Here is a 15,564-nt window from a genome sequence, read left to right on the forward strand (position 1 = left end):
CGATACAGAGTAAAGCTCCCTCTACACTGTCCCGTCAAACACTCCCAGGGCAGGTACAGGGTTAGATACAGAGTAAAGCTCCCTCTACACTGTCCCATCAAACACTCCCAAGGCAGGTTCAGGGTTAGATACAGAGTAAAGCTCCCTCTACACTGTCCCGTCAAACACTCCCAGAGCAGGTACAGGGTTGGATTGAGAGTAAAGCTCCCTCTACACTGTCCCATCAAACACTCTCAGGGCAGGTTCAGGGTTAGATACAGAGTAAAGCTCCCTCTACACTGTCCCGTCAAACACTCCCAGAGCAGGTACAGGGTTAGATACAGAGTAAAGCTCCCTCTGCACTGTCCCATCAAACACTCCCAGGGCAGGTACCGGGTGAGATACAGAGTAAAGCTCCCTCTACACTGTCCCATCGAACACTCCCAGGGGCAGGTACAGGGTTAGATACAGAGTAAAGCTCCCTCTACACTGTCCCATCAAACACTCCCAGGGCAGGTAACGGGTGAGATACAGAGTAAAGCTCCCTCTACACTGTCCCATCAAACACTCCCAGGGCAGGTACAGGGTTAGATACAGAGTAAAGCTCTCTCTACACTGTCCCATCAAACATTCCCAGGGCAGGTACAGGGTTAGATTCAGAGTAAAGCTCCCTCCACACTGTCCCATCAAACACTCCCAGGGCAGGAACTGCACAGGTTAGATGCACAGTGAAGCTCCCTCAGTACTGCCCCTCCGACAGTGCAGCGCTCCCTCAGTGCTGACCCTCTGACAGTGCAGCGCTCCCTCAGTACCGACCCTCCGACAGTGCAGCGGTCCCTCAGTACCGACCCTCCGACAGTGCGGCGCTCCCTCAGTACTGACCCTCCGACAGTGCGGCGCTCCCTCCGTACCCCCTTTCCCCATTCACCCCATCGCCCCCTGTGCCCCTTCTCTCTGCAAGATCTCTCCCCTCAGTCCCATTCCCCCTTTCCCCATTCCCCCCCATCACCCCCTGTGCCCCTCTCTCTCTGAAAGATCTCTCCCCTCAGTCCCATTCCCCCTTTCCCCATTCACCCCATCACCCCCTGTGCCCCTCTCTCTCTGAAAGATCTCTCCCCTCAGTCCCATTCCCCCTTTCCCCATTCCCCCCCAGTGCCCCTCTCTCTCTGAAAGTTCTCTCCCCTCAGTCCCATTCCCTTTCCCCATTCACCCCATCACCCCCTGTGCCCCTCTCTCTGAAAGATCTCTCCCCTCAGTCCCATTCCCTCTTTCCCCATTCACCCCATCACCCCCTGTGCCCCCCTCTCTCTGAAAGATCTCTCCCTTCAGTCCCATTCCCCCTTTCCCCATTCACCCCTCGCCCCCTGTGTCCCCTCTCTCTCTGAAAGATCTCTCCCCTCAGTCCCATTCCCTCTGCTCCCCCCACTGTTTCTGATGCTCCCTCTCTGTGTGGTGGAGATTACCCTACCAGATAGCAGTCTGTAGCACGAGTTACCTCAATTTGTGACAATAACCACTTCCTGATCCTCTACTTCAACTCTTCGAGAGACTCCGACGCTCTGAATAAAACCCAGAGATGTGGCAGTTGTGTGCGGGACGGGTCTGGAGCCTTGTCTGTGTGTTCCTGTTTGCCATCTGCGTGGGTAAGAGATATTCTTTTCATCAATTGTGTGTGAAGAGCAGCGAGAAGTGTGAGAACATCCTTAACGTTTCCAGTGTGTGCGAAGGCCATTCGGCCCATCGTGGTTGGTCCCTGGGTCTCTACTAGGCCAAACATCGCAACAATTCCGTCGCTCTCTCTCGCTGTCTCTGCCGCTCTATTTTCTTTTTGTCTGTCTCTCTCTCTGTCTTTCTTTCTCTCTGTCTTTCTTCACTCTGTCTGTGTCTTTCTGTCATCATCTCCCTCTCTCTGTTTCTCTCTCTCTTTCCCACCCTGTCTGTCTCGTTCCCTCACTGTCTCTCTCTCACTGTATCACTGTCTCTCCCACCCTCTCTCTCACCATCCGTCTCCCTCATTCCCTCTCCCTATTTCACTCTCGCCCTCCCTCTCTCTCACCCTCCCTCTGTCTCACTCTCTCTGTCTCTCTATCCCTCTCCCTCTCTCTATGTCACTCTCTTTCTGTCTCCCTCTCCCTCTTTCTCACTCTCCCTCTGTCTCATTCCCTCTCCCTCTCTCTGCATCCCTCTCTCCCCCTCTCTCTCTTTCTCTCTCCCTCTGTCTCATTCTCTCCCTCTCTCTCTCTGTATCCCTCTCTCTCTTTCTCACTCTCCCTCTCTCTCTGTATCCTTCTCTCTCTCTCCCTCTCTCTCTCCTTCTCTGTCTGTCTCCCTCTCTCTCTGTCTCCCCCCTCCCTCTCTCTCTAACCCACACCCTCTTTACCCGTAGACGTGCACCATTCTCTCCTTAAAATAATTCTCACTTTGCCGTTTACAATAAACCATTTCCTGCCAGCACTCGCTGTATCTTGCAGTCTGTGAACTGCATCAGCAAATATCTCCCATTACAGAGAGAGCTCCTCACACCCTGGCTGAACATTTCCGATTTCTCACTGCACCTCGTGCGGTTTCATTTGTTCAAAAATCTTTTACAGTTCTTTGTTTCTACAAATGTGTGAGGGCAAAGGAGAGACAAGTGTCCACCAGATAAAAACGTACCCTGTATCTAAACCGTGCTGTACCTGCCCTGGGAGTGTTTGATGGGTCAGTGCAGAGGGAGCTTTACTCTGTATCTAACCCTGTACCTGACCCTGGGAGTGTTTGATGGGACAGTGTAGAGGGAGCTTTACTCTGTATCTAACCCTGTACCTGCCCTGGGAGTGTTTGATGGGACAGTGCAGAGGGAGCTTTACTCTGTATCTAACCCTGTACCTGACCCTGGGAGTGTTTGATGGGACAGTGTAGAGGGAGCTTTACTCTGTATCTAACCCTGTACCTGCCCTGGGAGTGTTTGATGGGACAGTGTAGAGGGAGCTTTACTCTGTATCTAACTCTGTACCTGCCCTGGGAGTGTTTGATGGGACAGTGTCGAGGGAGCTTTACTCTGTATCTAAGCCTGTACCTGGCCCTGGGAGTGTTTGATGGGACAGTGTAGAGGGAGCTTTACTCTGTATCTAACACTGTACCTGACCCTGGGAGTGTTTGATGGGACAGTGTAGAGGGAGCTTTACTCTGTATCTAAGCCTGTACCTGGCCCTGGGAGTGTTTGATGGGACAGTGTAGAGGGAGCTTTACTCTGTATCTAACACTGTACCTGACCCTGGGAGTGTTTGATGGGACAGTGTAGAGGGAGCTTTACTCTGTATCTAAGCCTGTACCTGGCCCTGGGAGTGTTTGATGGGACAGTGTAGAGGGAGCTTTACTCTGTATCTAACCCTGTACCTGCCCTGGGAGTGTTTGATGGGACAGTGTAGAGGGAGCTTTACTCTGTATCTAACCCTGTACCTGCCCTGGGAGTGTTTGACGGGACAGTGTGGAGGGAGCTTTACTCTGTATCTAACCCTGTACCTGCCCTGGGAGTGTTTGATGGGACAGTGTAGAGGGAGCTTTACTCTGTATCTAACCCTGTACCTGCCCTGGGAGTGTTTGATGTGACAGTGTAGAGGGAGCTTTACTCTGTATCTAAGCCTGTACCTGCCCTGGGAGTGTTTGATGGGACAGTGTAGAGTGAGCTTTGCTCTGTATCTAATCCTGTACCTGCCCTGGGAGTGTTTGATGGGACAGTGTAGAGGGAGCTTTACTCTGTATCTAACCCTGTCCCTGCCCTGGGAGTGTTTGATGGGACAGTGTCGAGGGTTCTTGACTCGAACTCCTCCACAAATTATCTGCCCCATTTCCCTACGTTCCAACACTTCAAAAGTATTTATTGCCTTTCAGTCACTTAAAGACCCTGTGGAGATGTGGCACTGGGTTATATATCTCTCCAACTCGTTCCTCAATCACTGAGCTTGTCCTGTTCCACAAACACTCACTGTCTCCTCCTGTTAACTCAGGTGAAATTCAGACTCTCCGTCCCCCTGTGAATGGAACCCTGGGTCAGTCGATTGTCTTACCTGTTGGGATCCCACCCACACCGGAGGATGTTGAGGTTGTTTGGAAACGCAAAGAACCCGACGCCAGAATAGCGAGATACATGAACAAGAATGTTGAAACGTTCGGCACTGAGGAGTACACGGGACGGATAAAGTTTCATCCAGAGAATTACAGTCTGCAAATCAGTGTCTTACAGAGAGAGGACAGTGGTGTGTATGAGGTGATTGTAACAGGAGCGTTAGGACGTGAAACTTCGGAGCTGGTTCGACTGGACGTGTACGGTGAGTGAGATTGTATCTGCTGATTCTGGGCTTCACCCATTACTGAAAGACCCCAAATTAATGGGTTGGGACAGATATTGTACATTACAAAGTTTATTGAATCGCTCCTGATTGTCAGTGCCCATACTGGGGTCACTGATCTCAGGGGTGTCGGGGTGAGGCAGCCTGAGTCTGGGGGTACACGCAGTACATTGCTGGATTTACTCAATCCCAGTGTAAACCCTGTTTCCATTGGAGGGATGGAGAGGGGAGATGAAACAGGTTCCCCACAATCTCAGACTCACTGTGAAATACCTCACTCAATCCCAGTGTGAACCCTGTTCCCATCGGAGGGATGGAGAGGGGAGATGAAACAGGTTCCCCACAATCTCAGACTCACTGTGAAATACCTCACTCAATCCCAGTGTAAACCCTGTTCCCATCGGAGGGATGGAGAGGGGAGATGAAACAGGTTCCCCACAATCTCAGACTCACTGTGAAATACCTCACTCAATCCCAGTGTGAACCCTGTTCCCATCGGAGGGATGGAGAGGGGAGATGAAACAGGTTCCCCACAATCTCAGACTCACTGTGAAATACCAGAATACAGTTCTGTGCCTTTCACCATCTTGTCCTGTTTGCTGTTCATTCACCTGCCTCGTGGAAATAAATCAGTTGTCGGTCTAAATCCCGAGTCTCCAGACATTCGGAGAATCTGGGAATCTTTTAACGAGAAGGATTGACAGGACAGCCCACAAAACGTTCCAGTAACCAGGGTACAGAGTCATTATTCCCGATCATAATCCCAGGGTCTCCCTCTTATTTAACGCGATCTAGGCCAGAACGAGAGGGCGCACTCCAGATCTTAAGGGACACAGGCTCAGCTTACAGGAGTGAGTGATGACACGGAACCAGTGAGAATTCCCGGGATACAAACCCAAAAACGGTGAATTTGAGCGAAGGAGTGTGCGATGCATGTGTGTGACTCTCCTCCATTTTGATCCGCGTGAAACCAGCGGGGCAGCGAGACAGTTAAAATGGCGGATGGAGGACTGAGACGGGATCTGCTTAAAGTTGACTCGGGAGCATCGTTGACGACACGGGTGGCGGGGAGGGGATTGTTGGGTATCGAACTGTCACACAAGGGCCTCCATTACTTTCTCACAGGCCTGCCTGTGTTTTTCTTTCTATCCTAATGTCAGAGCGTGTGTCAGGAACGAACATCAGGTCTACTGTCACCCAGGGGATCTGTAACATCACCCTGACCTGCTCAGTGACCTCAGGCGATCTCACCAGCTTCCGATGGTGGAGGGGACGAGAGGAGTTGGGGAATGACAGCAACCATTATCTCTCTGGATACGGAGAGGAACTCCGGATCTATTACACATCGGATGTCAAGGAGAGTGTGCACACGTGTGAAGCCTGGAACGCAGTCAGTAAGGACACTGCACAGGTCGAGCTGAGTGGTGTCTGCAATATACCCGTATCTGGTGAGTGTCACAGTGAGAGAAACAAACAACTACATTCAGGTATCAGACAGTCTCGTGTTGTACCTGCCCTGGGAGTGTTTGATGGGACAGTGTAGAGGGAGCTTTACTCTGTATCTAACCCTGTACCTGCCCTGGGAGTGTTTGATGGGACAGTGTAGAGGGAGCTTTACTCTGTATCTAACCCTGTACCTGCCCCTGGGAGTGTTTGATGGGACAGTGTAGAGGGAGCTTTAATCTGTATCTAACCCTGTACCTGACCCTGGGAGTGTTTGATGGGACAGCGTAGAGGGAGCTTTACTCTGTATCTAACCCTGTACCTGCCCTGGGAGTGTTCGAGGGGACAGTGTAGAGGGAGCTTTACTCTGTATCTAACCCTGTACCTGCCCTGGGAGTGTTTGATGGGACAGTGTGGAGGGAGCTTTACTCTGTATCTAACCCTGTACCTGCCCTGGGAGTGTTTGATGGGACAGTGTCGAGGGAGCTTTACTCTGTATCTAACCCTGTACCTGCCCTGGGAGTGTTCGAGGGGACAGTGTAGAGGGAGCTTTACTCTGTATCTAACCCTGTACCTGCCCTGGGAGTGTTTGACGGGACAGTGTAGAGGGAGCTTTACTCTGTATCTAACCCTGTACCTGCCCTGGGAGTGTTCGAGGGGACAGTGTAGAGGGAGCTTTACTCTGTATCTAACCCTGTACCTGCCCTGGGAGTGTTTGACGGGACAGTGTCGAGGGAGCTTTACTCTGTATCTAACCCTGTACCTGCCCTGGGATTGTTTGATCCTTGACCTCGCACGGAGCTCGACCTGATTTGGCCCACGGATTGCTCGGTGAGTTGCCTCCGTGATGGTGAAGATCATCCTGTAAAATTGTCCTAAATTGTCTCTGTCCTTTTCACATCTTCCAGGCGTATCTGTTACGAATTCATCTGACATCAACTGCATTGCCCTCCTCCTTGTTTTTTTAATTCCATGTGTCGCCTTCTCCATTTATAAATGCCGTCGACATTCCTCCCGTTCAGAAGGTAAGAGATCATCTTCATCTCAATCAATGGGTGTGTCAGACTGCTGACCTTTCACCCTCTGGGGTGGGGAGCTTTTTGCGGGGGTGTCAAATCGAGCTGGTTTTATCCCGGGCCCTCAGTGTCTCTTGAACTCTCTCATCGTAGGCTTGGCAAATGCTGCAGATGGTCGAAGCTTCGAACGTGCCTCGGTTCCCAACAATTACGTGAGTATTGATGTACCTCGCCACGCACACACACACGGAGATCCCACAGCTTCCCTCACCACCTGTGTGCCCTCCGTAGCCATCAGCTCATCCAAACTCTCGGCTGCCCCCCCTCTCCGTATCCGCACTCGTCCCGTTCGCCCATCACCCCTCCCCCACATGCTGTCTGAACCCTCCGTTGGCGGCCCATGGTTATCCAAGCCTCTCCGGGGCTTAGAACGGTGCGAGCCCCCTTTTGGCCAAAACGCTTTGGACCTCTTATCGTTTGTACTGACGGTGAGGGCTGGTTTTGTTGCAGTGAATCGGACAATGATGGCAATCAGAGCTTAACTCCATGGGCATTAAACAACACAGGAGCAGGAGGAGGCCATTCGGCCCCTCGAGCCCGTTCCGCCATTCATTGAGATCAGGGCTGATCTGTGACCTCTGCCCCATATCCCTTAATACCCTTCGGTTAACAAAAACTGAACAATCTGAGATTTAAAATGAACAACTGAGCTGGCATCGACTGCCGTTTGCGGGAGAGAGTTCCAAACTTCTCCCACCCTTTGCCTGTCGAAGTGTTTCCAAACCTCACCCCTGAAAGTCCTGCCTCAAATTTTTAGACGGTGTCCCCCAGTCCCACCATAAGAGCATAAGACCGTAAGAGATAGGAGCAGGAGTAGGCCATTCGGCCCCTCGAGCCTGCTCCGCCATTCAATGAGATCATGGCTGATCTGATTTTTACCACAACTCCACTTTCCCGCCCTTTCCCCATATCCTTTGACTCCCTCGCTGATCAGAAATGTGTCTAACTCGGCCTTGAATGTACTCAGTGACTCGGCCTCCACAGCTTTTTGGGGTAAAGAATTCCAAAGATTCACGACCCCCTGGGAGAAGAAATTCCTCCTCATTTCCGTCTTACTCTGGGACTATGCCCCCTCGTTTTAGATTCCCCCATGAGGGATAACATCCTCTCAGCATCTACCCTGTCGAGTCCCCAACCAGCAGGAATAGTTTCTCTCTATCTCCCCTATCAGTTCCCCTTAATAGCTTAAAAACTTCGATCAAATCACCCCTTAATCTTCTAAATTCCAGGGAATACAACCCGAGTTTGTGTGTTCTCTCCTCGGAATTTAACTCTTGGAGTCCAGGTATCGTTCTGGTGAACCAACGCTGCACTCCCTCCAAGGCCACTATCTCCTTCCCAAGGTGCGGTGCCCAGAACTGAACCCAGTACTCCAGGTGTTGTCTAACCAGGGCTCTGTATCGCTGTACAATAACTTCTACCCCCCCCCACCACCTTGTATTCCAGTCCTCCGTATATAGAGTCCAGCAACAATAATCTGCATTTATCCAGTGCCTTTTAACGTAGTGAAACGTCACAAGGTGCTTCCCAGGAGCGTAAATCAGGCAAAATGAGACCCCGAGCCACATATTAGGAGATATCAGGACAGGTGACCAAAAGCTTGGGTCAAAGAGGGAGTTTTAAGGAGAGTCTTAAAGGAGGAGAGAGAGGGGTGGAGAGGTTTAGGGAGGGAATTCCAGAGCACAGAGGCCCCAGGCAGCTGAAGGCACGGCTGCCAATGGTGGAGCGATGGGAATCGGGGGGATGGGCAAGAGGCCAGAATTGGAGAAGCGCAGAGATCCGGGGGGGGGGGGGTTGGGGGGCTGGTTGGAGGGGCTGGAGGAGGTTACAGAGATCTGGGAGGATTGGAGGGGCTGGTGGGGGTTGCAGAGATCTGGGAGGATTGGAGGGGCTGGAGGAGGTTACAGAGATCTGGGAGGGTCGGAGGGGCTGGAGGAGGTTGCAGAGATCTGGGAGGATTGGAGGGGCTGGAGGAGGTTACAAAGATCTGCGAGGGTTGGAGGGGCTGGAGGAGGTTACAAAGATCTGGGAGGGTCGGAGGGGCTGGAGGAGGTTACAGAGATCTGGGAGGGTAGGAGGGGCTGGAGGAGGTTACAGAGATCTGGGAGGGTCGGAGGGGCTGGAGGAGGGTTACAGAGATCTGGGAGGGTCGGAGGGGCTGGAGGAGGGTTACAGAGATCTGGGAGGATTGGAGGGGCTGGAGGAGGTTACAGAGATCTGGGAGGGTCGGAGGGGCTGGAGGAGGGTTACAGAGATCTGGGAGGGTCGGAGGGGCTGGAGGAGGGTTACAGAGATCTGGGAGGGTCGGAGGGGCTGGAGGAGGGTTACAGAGATCTGGGAGGGTCGGAGGGGCTGGAGGAGGTTACAGAGATCTGGGAGGGTCGGAGGGGCTGGAGGAGGTTACAGAGATCTAGGAGGGTTGGAGGGGCTGGAGGAGGTTACAGAGATCTGGGAGGGTCGGTGGGGCTGGAGGAGGTTAGAGATCTGGGAGGATTGGAGGGGCTGGAGGGGGTTGCAGAGATCTGGGAGCATTGGAGGGGCTGGAGGAGGTTACAGAGATCTGGGAGGGTCGGAGGGGCTGGAGGAGGGTTACAGAGATCTGGGAGGGTCGGAGGGGCTGGAGGAGGGTTACAGAGATCTGGGAGGGTCGGAGGGGCTGGAGGAGGGTTACAGAGATCTGGGAGGGTCGGAGGGGCTGGAGGAGGTTACAGAGATCTGGGAGGGTCGAAGGGGCTGGAGGAGGTTACAGAGATCTAGGAGGGTTGGAGGGGCTGGAGGAGGTTACAGGGATTTGGGAGGGTTGGAGGGGCTGGAGGAGGTTACAAAGATCTGCGAGGGTTGGAGGGGCTGGAGGAGGTTACAGGGATCTGAGAGGGTTGGAGGGGCTGGAGGAGGTTACAGGGATCTGGGAGGGTTGGAGGGGCTGGAGGGGGTTGCAGAGATCTGGGAGGATTGGAGGGGCTGGAGGAGGTTACAGAGATCTGGGAGGGTCGGAGGGGCTGGAGGAGGGTTACAGAGATCTGGGAGGGTCGGAGGGGCTGGAGGAGGTTACAGAGATCTGGGAGGGTCGGAGGGGCTGGAGGAGGTTACAGAGATCTGGGAGGGTCGGAGGGGCTGGAGGAGGTTACAGAGATCTGGGAGGGTCGGAGGGGCTGGAGGAGGTTACAGAGATCTGGGAGGGGTTGGGGGCGAGGGCCATGGAGGGGATTTGAACACGAGGATGGGATCATTTTAAAATCGAGGCATTGCTGGACCGGTTACCAATGTAGGTCCAGCGAGCACCGGGGGGGGTGACAGGTGAACGGGACCTAGGATGCGGGGGGCAGCAGAGTTTGGGACGAGTGGATGGTTACGGAGCGTGCAGAGGTGAGAAAGCATTGGGGAATACTCGAGTGTGGGGGTGACAAAGGGCACGGATGAGGATTTCAGCAACAGATGAGCTGAGGCGGGAAGTGGAGGGGGGGGGGGCCGGAGACGGGCGATGTTACAGGAGGTGGAAGCAGGCAGTCTTGGTGATGGAGCAGAAATGTGGCCGCAATCGGACGCCAAAGTTGAGAACATTCCTGAGTGTGTCATTTTTTTTCCCTTCCCGTCCTGAGGCATCGCAGGTTAACAGCGAGAACCCGGAAAGCCCGCCCCCCGTCTCCGCAGAGGTACAACGCTCGAGCGGAACGTGAAACGGACCCAGGATTCGGCCGGGCAAGGCATGAGGCGGACAAAGAATGCAGACGCCCGGGGAAGTGAGAGACGTCTGGGCCGGACAGTCATGGGGAAAAACACCTCCCCCCACAACCCCCCGACAGTGGCCGAGAACAAACTGAGACAGATACCCGACCTTAATATCCGTCGTCCTTCAAACTCAATTTACCACCGTCCGTTCAGCTTAATACCCTTTCTAAAACCCTGGCCCCGGAGAGACCCTCCTTTATATCGCGCTGCACCTCACCTCGCGCACACTCCCACCCCCGAGGTTTCCAATACCACCGTTCACTAACCCCTCCCCATCCCTGCCGCCTCCCTGTGCTCACTGTTGTAATGTGGGAAAAACGGCAGCCAATCTGTGCACAGCAAGATCCCATAAACAACACCGTGATAAATGACCCAGATCATCTGTTTTTTTCGTGATGCTGTTCGAAAGATAAATATCGGGGCCCAGGACCCCGGGGAGAACTCCCCCCTGCTCTTCATCCAATAGTGGCCGTGGGATCTTTCACATCCACCTGAGAGGGGCAGACGGGGTCCTCGGTTTAAAGTCTCATCTGAAAGATGGCACCTCCGACAGTGCAGCACTCCCTCAGTACTGACCCTCCGACAGTGCGGCACTCCCTCAGTACTGACCCTCCGACAGTGCGGCGCTCCCTCAGTACTGACCCTCCGACAGTGCAGCACGCCCTCAGTACTGACCCTCCGACAGTGCAGCACTCCCTCAGTACTGACCCTCCGACAGTGCAGCACTCCCTCAGTACTGACCCTCTGACAGTGCAGCACTCCCTCAGTACTGACCCTCCGACAGTGTGGCGCTCCCTCAGTACTGACCCTCCGACAGTGCAGCGCTCCCTCAGTACTGACCCTCCGACAGTGCGGCGCTCCCTCAGTACTGACCCTCCGACAGTGCAGCGCGCCCTCAGTACTGACCCTCCGACAGTGCAGCACTCCCTCAGTACTGACCCTCCGACAGTGCAGCACTCCCTCAGTACTGACCCTCTGACAGTGCAGCACTCCCTCAGTACTGACCCTCCGACAGTGTGGCGCTCCCTCAGTACTGACCCTCTGACAGTGCAGCACTCCCTCAGTACTGCCTCGACTTTGTGCTCAAGTCTCGAGAGTGGGACTTTCACCCACGACCTTCGAACTCAGAGGCGCGAGTGACCCCCGTTGAGCTCCGAGCAACTCAACGACAGAAGACAAGTTTGAAAGGAACTTTGCCCAGAAGAGTTCTGAAGCATCTTCAGGACGGTTCGAAGAGGGCCTTTGGTTCACAAGACAATGTACTTGGAGAAACGGTGCTGAAATAACCAGAGATCCTCGGGAAGAGATAAGTGCATTACGGGTAGAGTGAGGTTGCATGTGTTGCTTGATTTGCTTGTGCGAATTGTTTAAACCATGAAACATTATCCTCGAACGTGTGACCTTTTGTTTTTGACTGACCGTTGTCCGCGTTCAAGGGTCGCGGGAAAATCAGACGATTGAATCTTCATTTCAGGATCTGACGTTCCTCATTATCGTTCCGTGTCTTTCTGCTCCCTCTCAATAAAACTGTCTGAAAGGCTTTCAGAGAATCGTAGAGTGGTTCCAACATAGAAGGAGGCCATTTGGCCCATCGAGCACCGTGCCAGCTCCACACAACTGGTCCCACTCCCCCCCGACTCCCGCCCTTTCCCCGTAGCTCTGCCAATTTTTTCCCTTCAGGTATTTATCCAACTCCCTTTCGAAAGCCACGATTGAATCTGCCTCCACCTCCCTTTCAGGCAACGTATTCCAGATCCTAACCACTCGCTGCGTAAAAAAGATTTTCCCCTGTCGCCTTTGGTTCTTTTGCCAGTCCCCTTAACTCTGCGTCCTCTGCTTCCCGACCCTTCCGCCAATGGGAACACTTTCTCATTGTTTGCTTTATCCAAAGCCATCATGATTTTGGACACTTCTGTCCTGAAATCACAGGTGATATCAAGAAACGGCTGAGTTCACTGGATACAGCAAAGGCGATGGGCCCCGACAACATCCCGGCTGTAGTGCTGAAGTCTTGTGCTCCAGAACTAGCCGCGCCTCCAGCCAAACTGTTCCACTTCAGCTACAACACTGGCATCTACCCGACAATGTGGAAAATTGCCCAGGTATGTCCTGTCCACAAAAAGCAGGACAAATCCAATCCGGCCAATTACCACCCCATCAGTCTACTCTCAATCATCAGCAAAGTGATGGAAGGTGTCGTCGACAGTGCTATCAAGCGGCACTTACTCACCAATAACCTGCTCACCGATGCTCAGTTTGGGTTCCGCCAGGACCACTCGGCTCCAGACCTCATTACAGCCTTGGTCCAAACATGGACAAAAGAGCTGAATTCCAGAGGTGAGGTGAGGGTGACTGCCCTTGACATCAAGGCAGCATTTGACCGAGTGTGGCACCAAGGAGCCCGAGTAAAATTGAAGTCAAATTGAAGCGGGGAAAACTCTCCAGTGGCTGGAGTCATACCTAGCACAAAGGAAGATGGTAGTGGTTGATGGAGGCCAATCATCTCAACCCTCAGGGTAGTGTCCTAGGCCCAACCATCTTCAGCTGCTTCATCAATGACCTTCTCTCCACCATAAGGCCAGAAATGGGGATGTTCGCTGATGATTGCACAGTGTTCAGTTCCATTCGCAACCCCTCAGATAATGAAGCAGTCCGTGCCCGAATGCAGCAAGACCTGGACAACTTGCCACATATCAGGCTTGGCCAGACAAGTGGCAGGCAATGACCATCTCCAAAAAGAGAGAGTCTAACCACCTCCCCTTGACATTCAACGGTATTACCATCACTGAATCCCCCACCATCAACATCTCGGTGGTCACCATTGACCAGAAACATAACTGGACCAACCATATAAATACTGTGGCAACAAGAGCAGGTCACAGGCTGGGTATTCTGCAGCGAGTGACTCACCTCCTGACTCCCCAAAGCCTTTTCACCATCTACAAGGCACAAGTCTGGAGCGTGATGGAATACTCCCCACTTGCCTGGATGAGAGCAGCTCCAACAACACTCAAGAAGCTCGACAGGATTCACTGCAGCAACTCGCCAAGGCTTCTTCGACAGCACGCCCCAAACCCGCGACCTCTACCACCTGGAAGGACAAGAGCAGCAGGCACATGGGAACAACACCACCTGCACGTTCCCCTCCAAGTCACACACTATCCCGACTTGGAAATATATCGCCGTTCCTTCATCGTCGCTGGGTCAAAATCCTGGAACTCCCTTCCTAACAGCACTGTGGGAGAACCTTCACCACACGGACTGCAGCGGTTCAAGAAGGCAGCTCACCACCACCTTCTCAAGGGGCAATTAGGGATGGGCAATAAATGCCGGCCTTGCCAGCGATGCCCACATCCCATGAACGAATAAAAAAAAGGTGCAGGATTAGATACTCTTTCCCGTCAAACACTCCTGGGGCAAGTACCGGATTAGATACAGAGTAAAGCTCCATTTGCACTGTCCCATCAAACACTCCCAGGGCAGGTACAGGGAGTTGGATACAGAGTAAAGCTCCCTCTGTACCGTCCCATTAAACACACCCAGGGCAGGTACAGGGAGTTAGATACAGAGTAAAGCTCCCTCTGCACTGTCCCATCAAACACTCCCAGGGCAGGTACAGGGAGTTAGATACAGAGGAAAGCTCCCTCTACACTTTCCCATCAAACACTCACAGGACAGGTACAGGGTTAGATACAGAGTAAAGCTCCCTCGACACTGTCCCATCAAACACTCCCAAGGCAGGTACAGGGTTCGATACAGAGTAAAGCTCCCTCTACACTTTCCCATCAAACACTCACAGGACAGGTACAGGGTTAGATACAGAGTAAAGCTCCCTCTACACTGTCCCATCAAACACTCTCAGGGCAGGTACAGGGTTCGATACAGAGTAAAGCTCCCTCTACACTGTCCCATCAAACACTCCCAGGGTCAGGTACAGGGTTAGATACAGAGTAAAGCTCCCTCTACACTGTCCCATCAAACACTCCCAGGGCAGGTACAGGGTTAGATACAGAGTAAAGCTCCCTCTACACTGTCCCATCAAACACTCCCAGGGCAGGTACAGGGTTAGATACAGAGTAAAGCTCCCTCTGCACTGTCCCATCAAACACTCCCAGGGCAGGTACAGGGTTAGATACAGAGTAAAGCTCCCTCCACACTGTCCCATCAAACACTCCCAGGGCAGGTACAGGGTTAGATACAGAGTAAAGCTCCCTCTACACTGTCCCATCAAACACTCCCAGGGCAGGTACAGGGTTAGATACAGAGTAAAGCTCCCTCTGCACTGTCCCGTCAAACACTCCCAGGGCAGGTACAGGGAGTTGGATACAGAGTAAAGCTCCCTCTACACCGTCCCATTAAACACACCCAGGGCAGGTACAGGGAGTTAGATACAGAGGAAAGCTCCCTCTACACTGTCCCATCAAACACTCACAGGACAGGTACAGGGTTAGATACAGAGTAAAGCTCCCTCTACACTGTCCCGTCAAACACTCCCAGGGCAGGTACAGGGTTAGATACAGAGTAAAGCTCCCTCTACACTGTCCCATCAAACACTCCCAGGGCAGGTACAGGGTTAGATACAGAGTAAAGCTCTCTCTACACTGTCCCATCAAACACTCCCAGGGCAGGTACAGGGTTAGATACAGAGTAAAGCTCCCTCGACACTGTCCCGTCAAACACTCACAGGGCAGGTACAGGGTTAGATACAGAGTAAAGCTCCCTCTACACTGTCCCATCAAACACTCCCAGGGTCAGGTACAGGGTTAGATACAGAGTAAAGCTCCCTCTACACTGTCCCGTCAAACACTCCCAGGGCAGGTACAGGGTTCGATACAGAGTAAAGCTCCCTCTACACTGTCCCATCAAACACTCCCAGGGCAGGTACAGGGTGAGATACAGAGTAAAGCTCCCTCCACACTGTCCCATCAAACACTCTCAGGGCAGGTACAGGGTTCGATACAGAGTAAAGCTCCCTCCACACTGTCCCGTCAAACACTCCCAGGGCA

The 15,564-nt window shown here is 53.0% G+C and overlaps 1 protein-coding gene across 2 annotated transcripts; it reads left to right on the forward strand.

The window, feature by feature from the left end:
• Positions 1 to 1,358: 1,358 nt before the first annotated feature.
• Positions 1,359 to 12,098, forward strand: LOC137311981 (SLAM family member 5-like). 2 transcript variants are annotated; one of them, XM_067978794.1, is made up of 6 exons: positions 1,359 to 1,622; positions 3,969 to 4,289; positions 5,471 to 5,758; positions 6,662 to 6,778; positions 6,923 to 6,981; positions 10,438 to 12,098. In XM_067978794.1, exons 1-6 carry the CDS (start codon positions 1,556 to 1,558, stop codon positions 10,504 to 10,506), a joined length of 921 nt encoding a protein of 306 aa, XP_067834895.1. In that variant the 5' UTR covers positions 1,359 to 1,555; the 3' UTR covers positions 10,507 to 12,098. The 2 variants fall into 2 exon arrangements, with proteins under 2 accessions (XP_067834895.1, XP_067834894.1); XM_067978793.1 differs by having other exon boundaries at positions 1,360 to 1,622; positions 10,429 to 12,098.
• Positions 12,099 to 15,564: the final 3,466 nt, after the last annotated feature.

The sequence above is a fragment of the Heptranchias perlo genome, unplaced genomic scaffold (genome assembly GCF_035084215.1).
Source record: "Heptranchias perlo isolate sHepPer1 unplaced genomic scaffold, sHepPer1.hap1 HAP1_SCAFFOLD_389, whole genome shotgun sequence".
In the NCBI taxonomy this organism is placed as follows: Eukaryota; Metazoa; Chordata; class Chondrichthyes; order Hexanchiformes; family Hexanchidae; genus Heptranchias; species Heptranchias perlo.

Bases quoted from the DNA above. Each gene is read 5' to 3' on its own strand.
- LOC137311981 (XM_067978793.1), top strand. From the start codon at position 1,556: ATGTGGCAGTTGTGTGCGGGACGGGTCTGGAGCCTTGTCTGTGTGTTC. The intron at 1,623-3,968 runs GTAAGAGATATT...CTGTTAACTCAG, and splicing joins CCTGTTTGCCATCTGCGTGG to GTGAAATTCAGACTCTCCGT. The intron at 5,759-6,661 runs GTGAGTGTCACA...CACATCTTCCAG, and splicing joins CTGCAATATACCCGTATCTG to GCGTATCTGTTACGAATTCA.